The sequence below is a fragment of the Grampus griseus genome, assembly GCF_964374135.1.
Source record: "Grampus griseus genome assembly, chromosome: 11".
NCBI classification, from domain to species: domain Eukaryota; kingdom Metazoa; phylum Chordata; class Mammalia; order Artiodactyla; family Delphinidae; genus Grampus; species Grampus griseus.
This window is the reverse complement of record NC_139005.1, coordinates 78564839-78582742: the sequence shown is the minus strand read 5'-3', so window position 1 is coordinate 78582742 and position 17904 is coordinate 78564839. Positions and strand designations below refer to the sequence as shown.

Sequence of the window (17904 nt, the reverse complement as noted above, 5' to 3'; positions counted from 1 at the left end):
TTTCTCATCTTCTGAAGATGAGATTTTAGTGGAACACTACATGGCCATTAAGTGTAATAATGTATATTCAACTATTGACATGAGAAGGCATCCAAACTACCTTAAGCAAAAGAAAAGTATAGGTTACAAAACAGCATATGCACAATATGATCCCGTTTTCTAAAAGCTAGGTACACACATATGTTCCCTGTATACACAAGCAGAGAAAATTGTCAACAGTGGTTACCCCAGGTTTTAAGGGTAATTTAATTATTTTTCTCTTTGTGATTTTCTAGATGAGCTTACATTATTTGAATAAAAATAAACACAAACTGCATTTTAAGTAAATGTTATTTACCATCTTAATAGAGGATCTAGAAATTGAATATATCTTGTGTGTAAAGACGTCAGAAACAAGAATATTACTTAAAGGTTTTTGATAGGTATTTGCTATCAGTTTTCTAACTACAAAACTATTAAAGGGATGACTGTAATCATAACGTTCCACAGAACAGCAAAAAGTAACAATGAACGGAGATATGTTTAACATGGGGCGGTGTGTGTGTGTGTTCAGCTTTTAAATATAAAAAAGTCAATAGTACAGAAGTAAACAGAAACTCCACCAGCAACATAGTATCTGTTTTACATTTTTAAAGTATTAATAGTCAATTTTAAAGATTTAACTCATCTGTAAAAACTATTCAATTAGATTGCTTGTTCTAATTTTTGATGGTCATGTTTTGGCCGATTTTTAAAATCTTCAACAAAACTCCAGAATAAAACAAGCAATAACAAAAATATCTTTCTTTTACTTCTGGCTATAAGCCTCCCAAGGAAAAAGAAATGCAATGAATAAAGCTAATGCCAGAGCATGAAATACAATGCACAAAGGTGGCCTGGCCCAGTTCAAGTGTTAAGCTTGGAGGTAGACAGATGATACCTGGAGAGATCTGCCCATGGGGAATCTAAAATCTAAGCAATATAGTCCTGTCCCAAATATGGAGAGCCCAGTCACCAACTGTAATAAAACTACTTAGGCTCTGGTGTAGCCACTGCCAGCTTACTGGCTATATAAGCTTGGGCAATTCACCTGTTTAATTCTGGAAACAAGGTTAATAGGCATTGAGTGAAGAATATAGAATAACATTAAATAACTATATTGTAAGAACAATTAGTGACACACACATTCAAAAAAGAGAGCTCATTTTGAATTGAGAGGAAGGCTTTATTGAGGAGGGATTGAGAGGTGTTCAACATTGAGCAGGAGATACTAGCTTATGCAAACAGGCAAGAAAAAGAAAAAAAAATGCATGTAGATAGGAAATGAAGAAGTTAAATTGTTTTTGTTTGCAGGAGACATGATGCTCTATGTAAAAACTTCCAAGATACACACACACCCCTCTAGAATTAATAAATGTGTTTATTAGCAAAATCACAGGATACAAAACTCAATACTCATAAATCAACTGTATTTCTGTATACCAGCAATGAACAATCTGAAAGTGAAATTAAGAAAATACCTGTTCACAATAGAAATAAGCTTAACAAAAATGTACAAAATTTGTACACTGAAAAGTAAAAAAACATTTTGAGAAAAATTACTATCTAAATAAATGAAGAGAGAGTTCATATTTATGAATTGGAGGATTTGACATTGTTAACATGCCAACTGTCCACAAATTGATCTATAGATCCAACACAATGTCTACCAAAATTCTGTTAGTTTTTTGGCAGAAACTGACAAGCAGATTCTAAAGTGTATATGAAAATGCAAAAGACTCAAAGTGAAAACAATATTGAAAGGGAAGAAAATAACTGGAGGGCATGTACTTTCCAATTTCAAAAAACTTACTACAAGCCACACAGTAACCAAGACAATGGATACTCACATAAAGGTAGATTTATGGATCAATGGAATAGAATTGGGAGTCTAGGAATAAATATTTATATTTATGATCAATAAACTTTTTGACAAAGGAGCCAAGGCAATTCAGTAAAGAAAGATAGTTTTTTCAACAAATGGTGCTGAGACAAATGGATATCTATGTGCAAAAATATGAATTTAGAGCCTTACCTCACACTTTACAAAAAAGATTAATTCAAAATGGACCATGGACTTAAACATTAAAGCTATAAAACTTTTAGAAGAAAACATACGAGAAAATCTTCAACATCTGGGGTTAGGTAAAGAGCTACCAAAACCACAAAACATAAAAGAAAAAGATGATAAATTGGACTTCATTAAAACTAAAAGCTTTTTTGTTTCCAAAGACACGATTAACAGCATGAAAAGACAAGCCACAACTGGGAAAAATATTTGCAAATTATGTATCTGATAAGGGACATATATCTAGAATATATATTTAAAAATTCTTACAACTCAGTGATAAAAAAAGATAACCCGATTTAGGCTATGGGCCAAGGATTTGAAGAGACATTTTCCCAAAGAAGATATACAAATGGCTAATAAACACATGAAAAGATTTCAGTATCATTAACCATCAGGGAAATCAAAATCACAATGAAATATTACTTCATACCCACTAGGATGGCTATAATCAAAAAGATAAATAATAACAATTGTTATCAGGTATGTGGAGAAGTTGGAACCCTCATACACTGCTGGTAGGAATACACAATGGTACAGCCACTTTGGAAAACAATCTAACAGATCATCAACAGTCTAAACAAAGAGTTGACATTTGACCCAGCAATTCCATTCTTAGGTATACACCGAAGGAATTGAAAACATATGTCCACATAAAAAATTTGTATATGAATATTCAAAGCAGCATTGATCATAATAGCCAAAAAGTGGAAACAATTCGTATGTCCATCACCTGTTGATGGATCAAGAAAATGTGGTATGGGCTCCCCTGATGGCGCAGTGGTTAAAAATCTGCCTGCCAATGCAGAGGACACAGGTTCAATCCCTGGTCCGGGAAGATCCCACATGCCACAGAACAACTAAGCCCGTGTGCCACAACTACTAAGCCTGCACTCTAGAGCCACGAGCCACAACTACTGAAGCCACTGCAATGAGAAGACTGCGCACCACAAGGAGGAGTGGCCCCCGCTCGCCGCAACTAGAGAAAGCCCGCACGCAGCAACAAAGACCTGCCAGTGCAGCCAAAAATAAATAAATAAATAAATAAATTAAAAAAAAAAGATACACAGAAAATAATGATCATATTGTATAGAATTATACTATTCTTTTCACTCAAATCTTATTTGTTCAATCTCTTAATTAATTATAAACACCTCCCTAGAGAAGGCCCCAAAGGTGATATACTTCTATCCTAAAATCTTATTAATTTGCATTGCAAATTGCTATGGAAACAAATATTTTTGTTTTCTCTTATTGGACATAAAGATGTTTATCACACCACAAAAGTAAGTTTTCTATGTAATCATTTTGATGAAAAAAGAAAAATAGCTGCTATCCACCTAAGGCAGCAACCGTATGAGTAGTTCAGCTGACTGAAAGCTTATTTGCCTAAAGGTTTTAAGTCATGTTTATGCTGCCTCAAAAATTAGAGATTTGACGTCAAAATTTTCTGGAAAGATTTTTTGGTGGGTCAGAGGATTATTTAATAAGAATGAAATATATAATGCCTACTGAAACTTAAAGAATAGAAAACTAGACATTTTTTATTAAAAAATGAAAACAAAGTTACTGGGTTCATCCACCTCCAAACCACCCAACCTCCTGCCCAGAGTATCTCACTCTGTCTGGATCCTTGGTACTCAAGTGTGGCCCACAGACCAGCAGCACAGGCATTACCCAGGAGCTCCTTAGACAGGCCAAATCTCAGACCTCATCAGGATCACAGGATCCCTGGAGATGTTTCTGCCCCTTATTTGGAAGTGCTGCTTGAGGGAGTACATGCCTCTGCCACTCTTTGCACGCTCCCTCCCAATCCATCAAATCCCACTTTCCAGCTCTTTCCACCACAGTCATTCACAATCCCACCAACCAGAGTTATTTCCTAATCCTAAATTTCACCACCTAAAGCACCCCCCAGCCTTCCTTCACTTCTCTTCCTCCCACCTTTCTTCCTCTTGCTTTCTTCCTTTCCACGTTTATTATCTGTCTCCCTCCACTGAAGAGTAAGTGCATGGAAGCAAGCACTGAGTTTGTCTTGAACCTTGCTTTATCACCTTCCAGAGTACGGCCTGGGTCATAGTACGTGCTCAGTAGGTATGGGATGAATGAATGAATGACTCTTTTCAAAAGGTGATCTGTTTGCAAGCCACATCAGTGGTGAAAACCATACATGTCCATCTGCTTAACCAATATGTCATTTCCTGCAACCTCCTGATCAATACTAATGACTTAGAGTATTTATATACACCTACATTTCATGGATAACATTTTAACAGGCAAAAATGTCCACGTGAAATCTGTTTCCAGAGTCTTACGTAAAAATATCGAAGGAGGTATCTAAATATGAGTGTGAGCATTAAGTAATGAATTAATTTCTTCAAGTCACAAAGAAAAACCGTTTCTTTATTTCCATAGCACAGTGCTAGCAAAGTAAGCAAGTTCAAAGGCAACATACTTTAAATTTCTAATAAAATTGTTTGTTACCTTAATAAGTGTTGATGGTGATGCTGAAAGTTTGCTCTTTGGCTTCCTCATGTGCAAAAATAATAGGGCTATTTCGAGGTAGGAGTCCCTTATCAACCTAAAATGATACAGCATTGTACTTATTAGATAGCTCACCATTCATAATCATTTTGCATCTTGTGTCAACAATTTCTGAGAGAATAAAAGGCAAAAATAGGCAAAACCAGCATCTGTTCCAAACTCATCCTCTTTTCAGAGCACTTGTGGCTTAGACACGGGCATCCTCCTTCCTACTGAAATTGAAAGCTCTTGAAGAGAGCTGAGCATTCTACCTTGTCCTGTGCTGGCAATACTCCATGCTATGACCACAATGCAGCTGAGCATCAAGACCATTCTGGAATATTCCAGCACACAAGGCACTAAAGAAGTGACAGTCAAGACTGGAGGAACCTGCCTGGAAAACCAGACCTCTCTCTCTACTCGCCTACGCTAATTATAATAAGTTCTAAAGAGACATATAGAGTTATGCTGAAAGCCGTGATTCGGTATGGGTTAGGTCTGTGTATTCACTATCAAACCTGTCAGGTGGGACCATTTAAATCAGTGCAGTTGTAATAATGCTGGCTTATTCTCCATCTTAAGGTGACTTTTATACAGAATTGAGCTGGCCAGCCTTGGTACTGCTGAACCAGAGTGAATATTCACATAAATCCCTTCTAGATACAATTTCACATCTAGTGGAGGCTCCTGTAACCTGGGACTGACAGGATATCAATCTGAGTACAGACTAGAAGCGATTTACAGTCCAGTACATCACGATGCTAACCGCCATCATCAACCATCACTGTAAACGAGGCCTTGGAGCAGAGCCAAGAGCATCAAGCTTGAAAAGTGAACCTGTTGCACAATGGACCCCAGTGAACTAGCCCTGCCGTGGGAAAAGGGTGCCCCAGTCGCCCCAGCCTTAAATAGTCAATGTACTACCAGAACACGAGTCTCAAACCCAAACGCACATTGTCATGATAATGGAAAGGTCTTTTTTTTTTTTTACCCTGAGTTTTGATCATGTCTCAAGCTTAGCTGTATAGCTTCAAATAGACTCTCAAGTTGCAAAGTTGGAGATTTCTCTTCCACCAATATTTGACATTCTATTTTGCCTGAAAGAAGAAAAGGATATACAAAGATGGTTTTTCCTTTTTCTATCATTTAGAACTTCAGAACAAATATTTTATGCAGGAAATTCGGAAAACTGAATGTGCTGTCCCTTTTGTCTGTCTGTCTCCTGTTTCTTCCTAGAAGGTAAGCCAATGGGGAAAGAGCTGTTGCTTCCTTCCCCAGGAAGGGTCCCCCTGCCTCCTTTCACTTTCCAGACACAACTGTTCTTATCATCTTACTTTCCTCTCCATTTCCTTACTTTGTGCTCCCACTTCCTCCTGTAGCACATTCCCTTTATCTAAATCCATTTTCTTCTTTCTTCTATCATTGCAGGTATCGTAGAAAACATCTTTGCTAAAAACAAACCCTAGAAAGACAGCAAACGCTTGAAAACCAGCACGGATGATGCAAACACTCTCGTTTGCACACAGCTCCCACCCCTCATGGTGAGCCACCGCCTTCAAATGCAGGAGCTGGAATGGTACTTCTGTAGCAAGAAGGGCAGGAAAGGCAAATCTTACAATCACTATAAAAAGGATTCACAGTTTCCATGCAGCATATGCACAGGGCACAGAGCCACCTGATGTTAAGTTCACGTCTGGACTTACAGATAGTTATTTACCCAGACTACACCTCATCTGCCAACTGGGATTGGTCATGCCTACCTTGTAGTGCTGTTGTAAGAACTGGCAATATGAGATGTAAAACACCAACTACAGTGCTTAGTATCTAGTAGATGCTCAATAAGTGATACCAATTGTCATCATCATTTTTCTCATGGCTAAAATAAAATTATATGAATGTATTATGCAAATGTGTGTTGTATATAAGTTATATAGATTGTTATAGCTAGTTAATTTAAATGGGTATGTATCTTTTATAGAAATTAGCTAAAATGCTTAGCTAAGTAATGAAATAAAAAAATATCTTCCAAGCATTCTTTAAGAAACATTATTCATAGCTAAATGGCTGATGCTGAGATTTTTGAGTCAAACATGAAACTTTGTGTAAGGAAGGTCAATTGTAATTATAAAAGAAACGAAAATGGAGTACTTTTTTCCTTTCTAGATATAAACTTAAAATACGCAGTGTTCTCTTTATCCAAAACTGAGTTTGGCAGAGATACCAAGGTGTTTGTCATCACCAAGCCCTTTGTAAAATCAGTATTTTGTATAATCAGTGACCAGAGTTTTAAGAAGCCTTTTGTTCATGGGAAAAAAATAATCCTCAAACTTTATCATAGTTCTGACCCTAAATACATCTTACCTTTCTGAAAAAAGATTTCAGCTTCCACCTCTTGTTCTTCTGTTCCTGATGTCTTGGCGAGCTTCAAAGCTATTTCAAAAAGATGAAGGACAGGTAACCACTTTGAGGGATCCTTCTTTTTACTGGTATAATATACTTGCTTGGCCACTGTATCTCCTAAAAGAAAGATAGTTGTATGAAGAGGGAACAATAGATATACAGTATTCATAACAAACCTCCCAGGTACCAGACTTCTCTCACAGTAGGTACAATTGAAGAACTCTGGGAGAGAGTTCCCTGGTGACCTAGTGGTTAGGATTCTGGGCTTTCACTGCAATGGCCAGGGTTCAATCCCAGTCAGGGAACTGAGATCCCACAAGCCCTGAGGCATGGTCAAAAAAAAAAAAAAGAAGAACTCTGGGGGTCTTTAGTTCTTAGCATTGAAGAAATGCTTTAAAGAAACACAATACCCAAATGTATCAATGAACTATAAACAATAGACCTTTGAAACTTTGTCTTTGATAAATTTCAACATTTTCTCATTTTTAAAATGAAGGATAGTATACCTGAAACTAACACAACATTGTAAATCAACTATACTCCAATAAAAATTTTTTAAAGATAAATAAAAATAAAATGAAGCCTCTTTCAGTTCTAAAATTTCAAGCCTCTCAAGCCTCTTTCGGTTCTAAAGTTTCATAATGCTCTACATAACAGCTTCTGTGTTCCTAAGATGAGGTTGTTAGTAGGGAAACAACTGGAAGTTTTATGTAGTTTTATGTTGTTACCAATAAAATTTGCATATATTAATAGGCAGTAATTTCTATTCAGCTCTATAGCGGTTGCTCGCATTGCATATTTTGTCATCCCAACTAGTTGGCAAACCCATTATGGACAAAGGCCACATGTTATACTTCTTATGCGGTCCCATCACTACTTAACATAATGAAGGATTGTTGCATTGTTGAAGAGGCATTAGATTTAATTTCTAATCACCTCAAAGACAGACAGACATTTATTTGACAAATATTTTCTGAGTGCTTAGGCACCGGATAAAAAACGAGAAAATTGAAAAATAAGAGCTAAGTTTCATTAAGTACTTCCTACATGCCAGGTACCATCCCAAGTACTTAATAAGCATTATCTCATGCAGTCCTCCCAACTCTGAGTAGATACCATTATTATGCTCATGTTACAGAGGAAAAAGCAGTGGCACGGTGAAGTTTAAGTAACTTGCCCAAAGTCACGTGACTAGTAAGTAGCAGGGCTGTGATCTGAACCTAGGCAGTCCAGCTCCAGGGCCCATACCCTAAACCATGACACTGCAGTAACCCCTTAAGAGAGAGACCGTGGAGCTTAGTGTCCAACAGGGAATGAGAACGGCCAGACAGGCAATCAAAGCACGGTGTGCTTGACTGTGTGGCAGTGAAAGCACAGGACACCGTGGTAGCAGGTTACAGGAGCCCTGGCCAAACCTGGGAAAGGTCAGGGATGCCTACCCAGAAAATACAGCTGTCAAGGCTGGCAGGTGATGATCACTTTATCTTTCGGTAAGTTTAATAAAGAAGAAAAACGTTGAGATAAAGAGTAAAAGGCAACTAGGGGGAAAACTGCATTAATAGAATAGTTTAACAGACACAGCAGAGCAGTATGAACAGAAAGGCAGTGTAGGACTGCAGAAGGATACAGCTGCTGAGTTGCAGCTGAAATGCTGGGTACAAGCCCGTCATTCGTGCTACCGTGTCATCTGAGGCTTTGAACAAGTACCCACATGCCTCTGAGCCTTGAGGCAGCAGAACTAGAAAATACCTGAGGTCCCTTCAAGTCCTGAAAATTTTAAATCCAAGATGCCATGCCCTATAACAAGTTTTCAGGAAACCTAGGATGTTTTGTAAATATTTAGTTCAGGAATGTGCTATATGAGTGGGAAGACAGTAGAAAAAGTATCTTTCTCTCCCCCATCCCCGGCCCTTTATCCAGGGAGAAGTTACAGAGACCTTCCTCTGGACAAGGCAGGATGGTAGCACTTTACTGAGAAAATGGAGATGAAGAAATTGAAGCCTTGCTTCCCCGGGCTTCCTAGGAGAGTAAGGAGGCCAGGCATGGAACAGTGAGAATAGCTGACACCTACAAAGCTCTTAGAACAAACTAGCTGACCTTCTAAACATGTTACATATTCCACTCAATTCACCCCAGGGAGACTGGTACCTTTCTTATTTACATTTTACTAGAAAGGAAACTGACACGCAGAGAAGTTAAATGATTTCCTCAAGGGAACTGGACCAGAATTCTTTCTGCAGAGTCCATGCTCTTAAACCCCAACAATTACCAACTGCAATTAGATCTTAGCCCAGAAGGATATGCTAATACCATTTGTGTCATACAGTCTCACATCTCAATACATCTCCCATTCTTTTTTTTTTTTAATTCTCTTTTCTGGGGTCATGTTTCATTTTTTAAATTAATTAATTTAATTAATTTATTTATTTTTGGCTGTGTTGGGTTTTCGTTGATGTGCGCCGGCTTTCTCTAGTTGCGGCGAGCAGGGGCTACCCTTCGTTGTGGTGTACGGGCTTCTCATCACGGTGGCTTCTCTTGTTGCGGAGCACGGGCTCTAGACATTCAGGCCTCAGTACTTGTGGCTCGCGGGCTCTAGAGCGCAGGCTCAGTAGTTGTGGCACACCAGCTTAGTTGTTCCGCGGCATGTGGGATCTTCCTAGACCAGGGCTCGAACCCGTGTCCCCTGCATTGGCAGGCGGATTCTTAACCACTGCGCCACCAGGGAAGCCCATCTCCCATTCTTATATGTCTTGCTTACTGTTTCAAATTATACTACAGCTGTTTATTAATACAAGACAAAAATATCAAGTCTTTTCATGTCATTGAGGCACTTATATACATGTACAATATGTACTATATATGGACTACATGCAAGACAGTGCTATATAATATAGTACTAATGTATAATAATAGTACTTGAATGATCTTCTAGATTTTTGTTAAAATTAGAAAAAGAATTGTTACAGAAATTATTGACTTTTCTCTCTCTCCTAACTAGATAATAGGCTCTTCGAAGGCAAAGATGATGACTCCCTGTTATAGTCCCACTCCCCAGCACTATTCTTGAACCTTTCTTCACTCCTATTATACAATCAGTAATCTACTTTTTCAGCTAATAAGGAAGCTCTATGTTCAGTCATTAATGGAAAAAATAATCTTAAATAACCATGATGCTTATTTTCTGTTTGGTTTTTAAAAATAATCTCGAAATGTCTTTTTCTGTAAGAGGCTTTCACGAAGAAAGAGAATTTTTTTAAGTGGCTCTATTTTTGCAATGAAATCTATACTATCACTCTAAAGGAAGACTGTCAAGAAAGCATCAAATCAGATGATTTTATGCTTCATAATATTGAAGTTCTCCTTTTTGCAATAAACATCAACTCTGTGAAAAAGAAGTTGTGAAACTGACGTTGTTTTGACAGAAAAGTTGCTTTCGGTTTTTATTCTTTAAGTTGGTATTTAATATAATATAACAGAAAGCAAGCTGTTCTACTTCAAGTGAGTCTAAAACACAGCAACAGTATTGCCACTGAGTGGTGACACATCTTCAAGATTAGTAAGGCAGGAAAGCAGAGGATACGTTTAACACAATCTGTACAAGTTAACACAATCTGTACTTTAAGTTCTTGTAGAAATCAAATATACTGGTAATATAACAAATTGTGGACCAAAGATACTGAAAAATAGCTCTCATGGGATCAGCGAGCTGGAAGGAATTCCAGAGGTCAGCTATGCCAGCCTAATTTCATAATGAGGAAACTCAACAATATAGGGGTGAACTGCTTTACCTATAGTAATAAAGTTCGTATCTGATGATGGTGATGATGATGATGATGAAAATCATATCATAATAATGATCAATACTAGTCATGAGGGGGAGGAGCAGAAGGGGAACAAGGGAAAAAATTGTGGGCAGGTGATGGTTTGAGCACACTTCTGTTGCCCTCCCTTCCCCACTCTAGTCCAAACACCTGCCTCTCCTGAGCTGAGCAGCTGCTGGTACAGGAGGCAAATGGGTCCCAGGAGGTGAGGGGTAATGTTTCAAAATGTGGGTTTTGTTATTATTCAAGTATGACAAGGTCAACAGGTCAGGAGATGACCGTCATCGAAAAGATAGTATTTTTGCTCACAGTTCTGAAGAGGAGGGAGGGCACACCATGCCACACAGGGCCACACAGGGAAGCACCAGGGTCAGTCAGGAGGTAGAAGGAGAATGGAGAAAACGTGGGCATGAGCCTTTACTGTGTTTTTTGTGGGAAGGAGTGGGTGGGTAGGGTAAGCAGACTAAGGTTTAGGATTGGCTAGTTTGTATAATTTCAGTGGGCTCTGCTAGTAGTCTATACCTGTCCCTGGGGTGACTGGGGCAGAAAAATAGTGGCCCTGAGGGTAAGAGCCCAGCAAAGAACAATAAAAGAGCTCAATAAAAGCTCAGGGTGTAAGCTCTGGAATGGCGAGTTTGCATATGAAAGACATCCTCACAGGAGTGTGGTTTGCTAACCTCTAGGAATTGGCTAACTCTGGGAGGGGAAGTCCCTCCCTGGTCAGCAAGACTCCTGATGTCAAAGCATCAGAAATACATTTTTTCTAAAAAGGCATGATGAATATAGGTTAGAACAGAGAGAGAGCTGTTACAAGATTTTCTGTCCTCTGTGATAGACAAGAGTCTTGGAGCTAGAGGTAGGCAGCTTTGGGTCAAAGATGAGAGACAGTGTCCTAGAGAGAGCTTGAAGCAATGTCTGTGAGCTCCTGAGAAGGGCAGCAACACTGGCTGGCTCCTCCTCCTTGGTTTCCAAGGAGCTGTAAGCCTCTGGCTTACTGGTCTACCTGCTCCAATCAGATCCCCTCTTGGCTGGCTCCCGTCTATCCTCCACTCTGTTCTTCAGCCAGCAGCCAGGGTAATCTTTGGAAACATAAACTGTCCCCTGCTCACCCTCTCCCATTAGGCTGTCCCTAGCCCACTCTGCTCTGTCTATACTGGTCTCCTGGCAGTTCTGGAACATGTCAAGCTTGTCCTGACCTCAGAGCCTACAACTCACTGCTCTCTCTGCCTCTACTGTGCATGACTTCACTAAGCATATGCTTCATATATACAGTCCAGGGTTAAATACTACTTCCCCAGAGAGGCCTTCCCCATTCTACTTAAACAGGCATCTCTCCCTTTGCTGTTCTTTTTTTTTTTTTTTTTTTGTTTTTGCGGTACGCGGGCCTCTCACTGTTGTGGCCCCTCCTGTTGCGGAGCACAGGCTCCAGACGCGCAGGCTCAGTGGCCATGGCTCACGGTCCCAGCCGCTCCGCGGCATGTGGGATCTTCCCGGATCAGGGCACGAACCCGTGCCCCCTGCATCGGCAGGCGGACTCTCAACCACTGCGCCACCAGGGAAGCCCACCACATCTGTTTTAATCTCCAATAGCTTCCCAGGACCTCACAGGGAGGCTGGCACATGGTAAGTGATCAAAAGCTATTTGTTAAATAAATGGAACCTGGCTATTCATAAATACTGCCCCAGATAAAAGCACTCACATGATAGCCTCGCTGAAAATGACTTAAACTTTTTCATCAGTGACTTGAATGTAATATATGTTTAAGTGTTCTTACCAATTCTCATTTTTGTTTTGGCCAATAACATGACATGAGGAAGATAGATATTTTTCAAAGGCAGTAATGGACTTGCATAGTCAGTGTTTGATATAGGAAATTCAATTGTTTCTCCAAAAGTTCGCATCTGTAAAAGAAGCACTGTAATGAGTAATTAGCTAATGTGGTATGCTGTAAGAAAAGACAGAAAAGTAAGTTTCTAAGTCTTGTGGACACAAAAGCACTCTCACCTGTTCAATAAGAATGTTGTGAGACTGAGTCAACAAATATAATTTTTCTGTTTTCGAAGAGGGAGTTTCCTCGAATTTCTCGGCTTTTGTTAAGTCAGCCAGTAAAAGCATGCTTCTCACCAGTGTTAAATGAGATCGAGGAGAAATAAACTCACGTCCTTCAAGCAACTGTATTATATCCTATTAAAATAAAATTATTCCGTTTGATAGTACCATTCACAATTCACTGAAACAGGGGCCAGATGTATTGACTGTTACGCATTCAGTACCTAATGGAAATTTAAATTCTCTCCTTTTATTCTAACCGGAATCCTCTGGTAAATATCAATGTGAATTAGGCTTCCTTCCTACCTGAAGGTTTTTTATGATGTCTGCTTTTAAGTGCTTTTCTTGTAGGCCAATGATTACAGCTTGCATCAAGAATTCAGCCTGTAGCTCCCTGTCGCCTGCACTTTTTGCTTCCACACACACTTCATTGATGAGGCTCACACAATCTGTTATATCGTTTTCTAAAATAAACAAATGCAGGTACTTAAAATGCACTGAGAAAGTAAGAAATTATATGTGCAGGATATTCTCGGTGTTTATCACAGGAATATTGTATAATACAGAAGAAGAGGAAGATGTAGAGACGGAAAACAAATAAGACTGCACGAAACATTGAAAATAAATGTGCTGTAATTTATGAGAAGTACTTTAGGGTATTCAAACGCTGCAAAAGTAATGATGATATTCCATGAAATAATTTAATTTGGGAGATGGGTAGAGATGGGTGAACAGATAGGTTTACATATAGATAACTATTAATCACTGCAAGAACTCATATTTATGTGCCAGGCTATAATCTAAGAACTTTAGAAATTTAACCCATTTAATTCTGGAAATAATCCTATGAAGTAGGTACCACATTTCCATCTTCCAGAGGAGGAAACTAAGGCCTAGGGGGTTAAGAGATTTGGCCAAGATTACACAGCAAGGAAGTGGTGGATAGAGTATTTGAACTCAAGGAGGGGGTGGCTCCAGAATCTGCACTCTGGACCCCTGAACTACGCTGCCTTCCTAGACGACAGGAAGGCGTGTGCATTAGCATTCTGAAATCTCCTTGCCTGCTTTGCATACAGTAATATATATGCCATTTGCAGTGATACAAGGGACTGCTGAAAATGATTATTCTCATTTAATAACTTGAATTTTTTATTCTGGAAACAGATAAAGCTAAGAAGTTATAAAATGTTAATGGTATAATAAAATACATCCCAAGAAAACCTCTGTTACCTAAATAAAATTAAATTTTAAGAAAACTTTGACTAAGGAGATGGAAATAGGATATTTGTACCTTTCACGATTCCAATGCCACGAATCTGGGCAACAAACGCAGTCACCAATGCTAAGCGGCACCTCAACCACAGATGAATGTTGAAATATTCTCGAGAATTTAGGGAAATGGGATCTAAAAACTCATTATCATCTGTACTTTCAGTGGCCTAAACAATATTAAAATGATGGTTATCTTTCCATTTTAAAATGTCCAAGTTCTAGCCTAATGCTAAATGTAACATAAGTTAAGGGAAGCATCGATATCATTTAACAGTATTAAATTTTAATTTTAGAAATTATTCTTGAACATTCTATAAAACATAAAAAATACACAAGAAACAAAAATCACCCATAATCCCATGCTCCTCTATTAACACTGATCCTCATATGAGTGCTTTGCAGCATTTCTTTCTCTCTGTATACTCACTGTTGAAAACTAGCTTTGCAGTCTGAATTTTTCATTGCAAATTGTATTATTATCAGCAGTTTCCATACCTTCAAAAATTTTGTGACCATCATTTTAAAGGCTGAAAAATAATCAGTAATACTGGCTAATGTTTACTGAGTGCTTATTACGGGCCAGGCACTGTGATACATGCTTTATACACATTAGTTCACTTAATCCTCCTGACAAGCCCAAGAGGGGCTATTATTATCTCTATTTTTCAGATGAGAGAAGCGAAGCCTAGGAAGGCTAACTATTTGTTTAAATGTCATCATATTTTGGCGGACGCTGGGATTCAAGCTTGCATCTTTCTGAATTTAGAGCCCACAGTCTTAATCTACTACATTACACTGCTGTGTGCTGCTCACATCCCAAACATATATTATTTTATGATTTACTATCCTCATTATTACACTTTATAAAGGGAGTGGCCAATGTTCAGAGCTACTGGGAGGGAGGTGACAAAGGAACTTTTCCAGGGAGCAATCAATCTTAGACACTTCATCTAGAACAACGCCCATTTGTTCTAGGAATTTCCTGCTACACATCTCTGACAACTCATCATCTCTAACCAGTCAGCAATACCTGCTATCAAGGAGCTGTAACCTGACTTGACAGGGGCTGGAACATGACAGACAGGTGAGGAGCAGAGGGGGAGGGGGAGCTGTTTCTGAACCGGAGTAAGAAGTGAACAGAGACCCCGAGACAGGCTGGTGATTAGAATGGGTACACCACGTACTCGAGGAGTCTAGTGTTTGGATTAGAAATGCAGAAGAAATACACATCAACATACCTTAATCTCTGCCTACATTGCTTTTATTATTGAAAAGCCAAGTCATGCTTAATCTAAATCAGGGTTTCTCGACCTCAGCATGACTGACATTCTGGGCCAGATTATTGTTGTGAGGGAAATGTCCTGTGTGTTACAGGATGTTTAGCAACATCCCTGGCCTCTACTCAGTAGATGCCACTAGCACTCCCTCTAGTTATAACAACCAAAATGTCTCCAGGCACTGCAAATGTCCCCTGGGAAGCAAAATACCCCCCCACCAAGTAACAAGCATTGCTCTAAGTAAATTTTCAGAATCAGAATCCTTTTTAGCCTTTATACTGCTTTTACTGTGGTAAGAAATGAGTCAATTAGTTTTGCTTTTTTTTTTTTTTTTCCTGCGGTACGCGGGCCTCTCACTGCTGTGGCCTCTCCCGCCGCGGAGCACAGGCTCCGGACGCGCAAGTCCAGGGGCCATGGCTCACGGGCCCAACCGCTCTGCGGCATGTGAGATCTTCCCGGACCGGAGCACGAACCCACGTTCCCTGCATAGGCAGGCAGACCCTCAACCACTGTGCCACCAGGGAAGCCCCAGCTTTGCTTTTTTGTAGTGACATTAGATAGTAGCAATTTTATTAGTAAAGCTTAAGCTTTATTTATTTTAAAATGAGCAAGGATTCTATGTGCTGAATCTTTATATTTTAATCCTAAACAACCCTGTTGTTATTAAATTACTTGGTCTAATCAAAATCCAGTGAAATTTCAAAGAACATGTGACACCAGTTGTCAAATAGACTTGAGGGCTTAAACGCAGAAGAATTTAACTATGAGAAGGAAATAGCACAAGGTACTATTAGCACAAGGTAGGAAATAGCACAGGTGGGAAATAGCACCGGTAGGAAATAGCACAGATAGGAAATAGCACAAGGTAGGGAATAGCGTAGGTGTCACACTGGTAATGCTAAAGAAGAACTAAAATCAAAAGTGAAATGGGGCTTCCCTGGTGGCGCAATGGTTGAGAGTCCGCCTGCCGATGCAGGGGACACGGGTTCGTGCCCCGGTTTGGGAGGATCCCACATGCCATAGAGCGGCTGGGCCCGTGAGCCATGGCCCCTGAGCCTGCGCGTCCGGAGCCTGTGCTCCGCAACGGGAGAGGCCACAACAGTGAGAGGCCCGCGTAATGCAAAAAAAAAAAAAAAAAAAAAAAAAAAAAACTTAAACAAAAGTGAAATGAAGAGCAAGTCATGCGAAACAACTTAATTTACTAGTGACATCAGATCTAGAATACAAGAATGATACATCTGGTGGGACTTCAGTCACTATTACATCCAGTCCCATCAATTCCCAAATGAGATTACATAATTTAAAAAAATTTTAAGGAATTTGCCCAAGGTATACCAGCTAATAAATAGCATCAACGGGGCTTAAACACAGATCTTTTTACTCTAAATTCAATGTTTTTTTCTTCTTTACCCCTTTGTTTCATTCAAATAGTTATACAATTTCCTAGCATGCCAATAATTATTCCGTAAAAAGTGTTATCAGGATAAACATTAAATTCATACGTACATAATCTCCTGGAGAGATGGAATTCTCTGTGTCATCTTCTACTACCTTCTTTTTAAAAAGTTTTGAATCCTGGAGAAGTTTAAGTGTGGAAAATACTATCGCAGCACTAAAATAGAGAATATGTTTTAAATGTTATTAGTATGACACTCGTGGCATTTGTATGTTATTTCCTAAGTCTCTTCCTCCAAAAAAACCTCCCCATACTCCCACCCATCCCCAAAACTGTTAGGTGCCCCTTCTACGTGCTCTAATAGCACCCTGGCCTTTACCATAAGGTGATACTTACAGCATTATTTAATTGCCTGTAAAACTGCTCTGTATTTGTCTCAGCTAATTTATCTTATCCCCTGCTGACACCCAGCATCTAGTAGCTTGGACATAATAGGAGCTAAAAAATATTTTTAAATGAAAATGAGTGAATGAAAGAATAAATGAATGAATGAATGTTTCCAAGATCTAAAGCAAAATTTACTGACAATATCATTAATAAAATGAGCACACATGTATTTTACATACATCAGGATGTGGTTCTCCAGTTTTCTGACATTATAAAACTGTTCTGCTTAATGCTGTGCACTTGGAAACTCTTAAGAAAAATTACTGCTCAATCAGTATCTAGCAGTGCCAGGAGGGAAAGGTACTTAATGCAGAAAATAGAAGCCAGGAGATAGTAATTCTCCTCACTTCCTGTTGTTCAGTATGTAAATTTTTCTTACTTTAAACCATCACATCCTCCTTCCCTGTAGAATGATAAATGTATAATTGATGTCACACTTTTTCAAAATATTTTAATAATATATGTTAACAGGCTCCTTCATTTGAAAATCTATTCCAAAACAAAATTCAAAATACAGAATAATCTGTGTACCTGACGATGCTTATTGCAGTGCTACTTCATAACACAGAAAGACTGAGTGAAAGCCAAACGGGCAATGTATCCATTTATCTAATGCCCCACTAGATATCTCC

General features: G+C 39.0%; 1 protein-coding gene across 1 annotated transcript in view; it reads right to left on the bottom strand.

The window, feature by feature from the left end:
- Window positions 1-17904, bottom strand: part of CFAP54 (cilia and flagella associated protein 54) — a gene marked incomplete at its 3' end in the record, with an annotated part of 310342 nt that overhangs the window by 84566 nt on the left and 207872 nt on the right. Inside the window, exons 52-59 of the mRNA XM_082667031.1 lie at window positions 16936-17041; window positions 14172-14319; window positions 13187-13344; window positions 12836-13015; window positions 12606-12732; window positions 6971-7126; window positions 5601-5706; window positions 4571-4667 (exon numbers count right to left, since the gene is read on the bottom strand). Of these exons, the coding sequence (XP_082523157.1) occupies window positions 4571-4667; window positions 5601-5706; window positions 6971-7126; window positions 12606-12732; window positions 12836-13015; window positions 13187-13344; window positions 14172-14319; window positions 16936-17041 (1078 nt within the window). The remainder of the gene's footprint in view (window positions 1-4570; window positions 4668-5600; window positions 5707-6970; window positions 7127-12605; window positions 12733-12835; window positions 13016-13186; window positions 13345-14171; window positions 14320-16935; window positions 17042-17904) is intronic.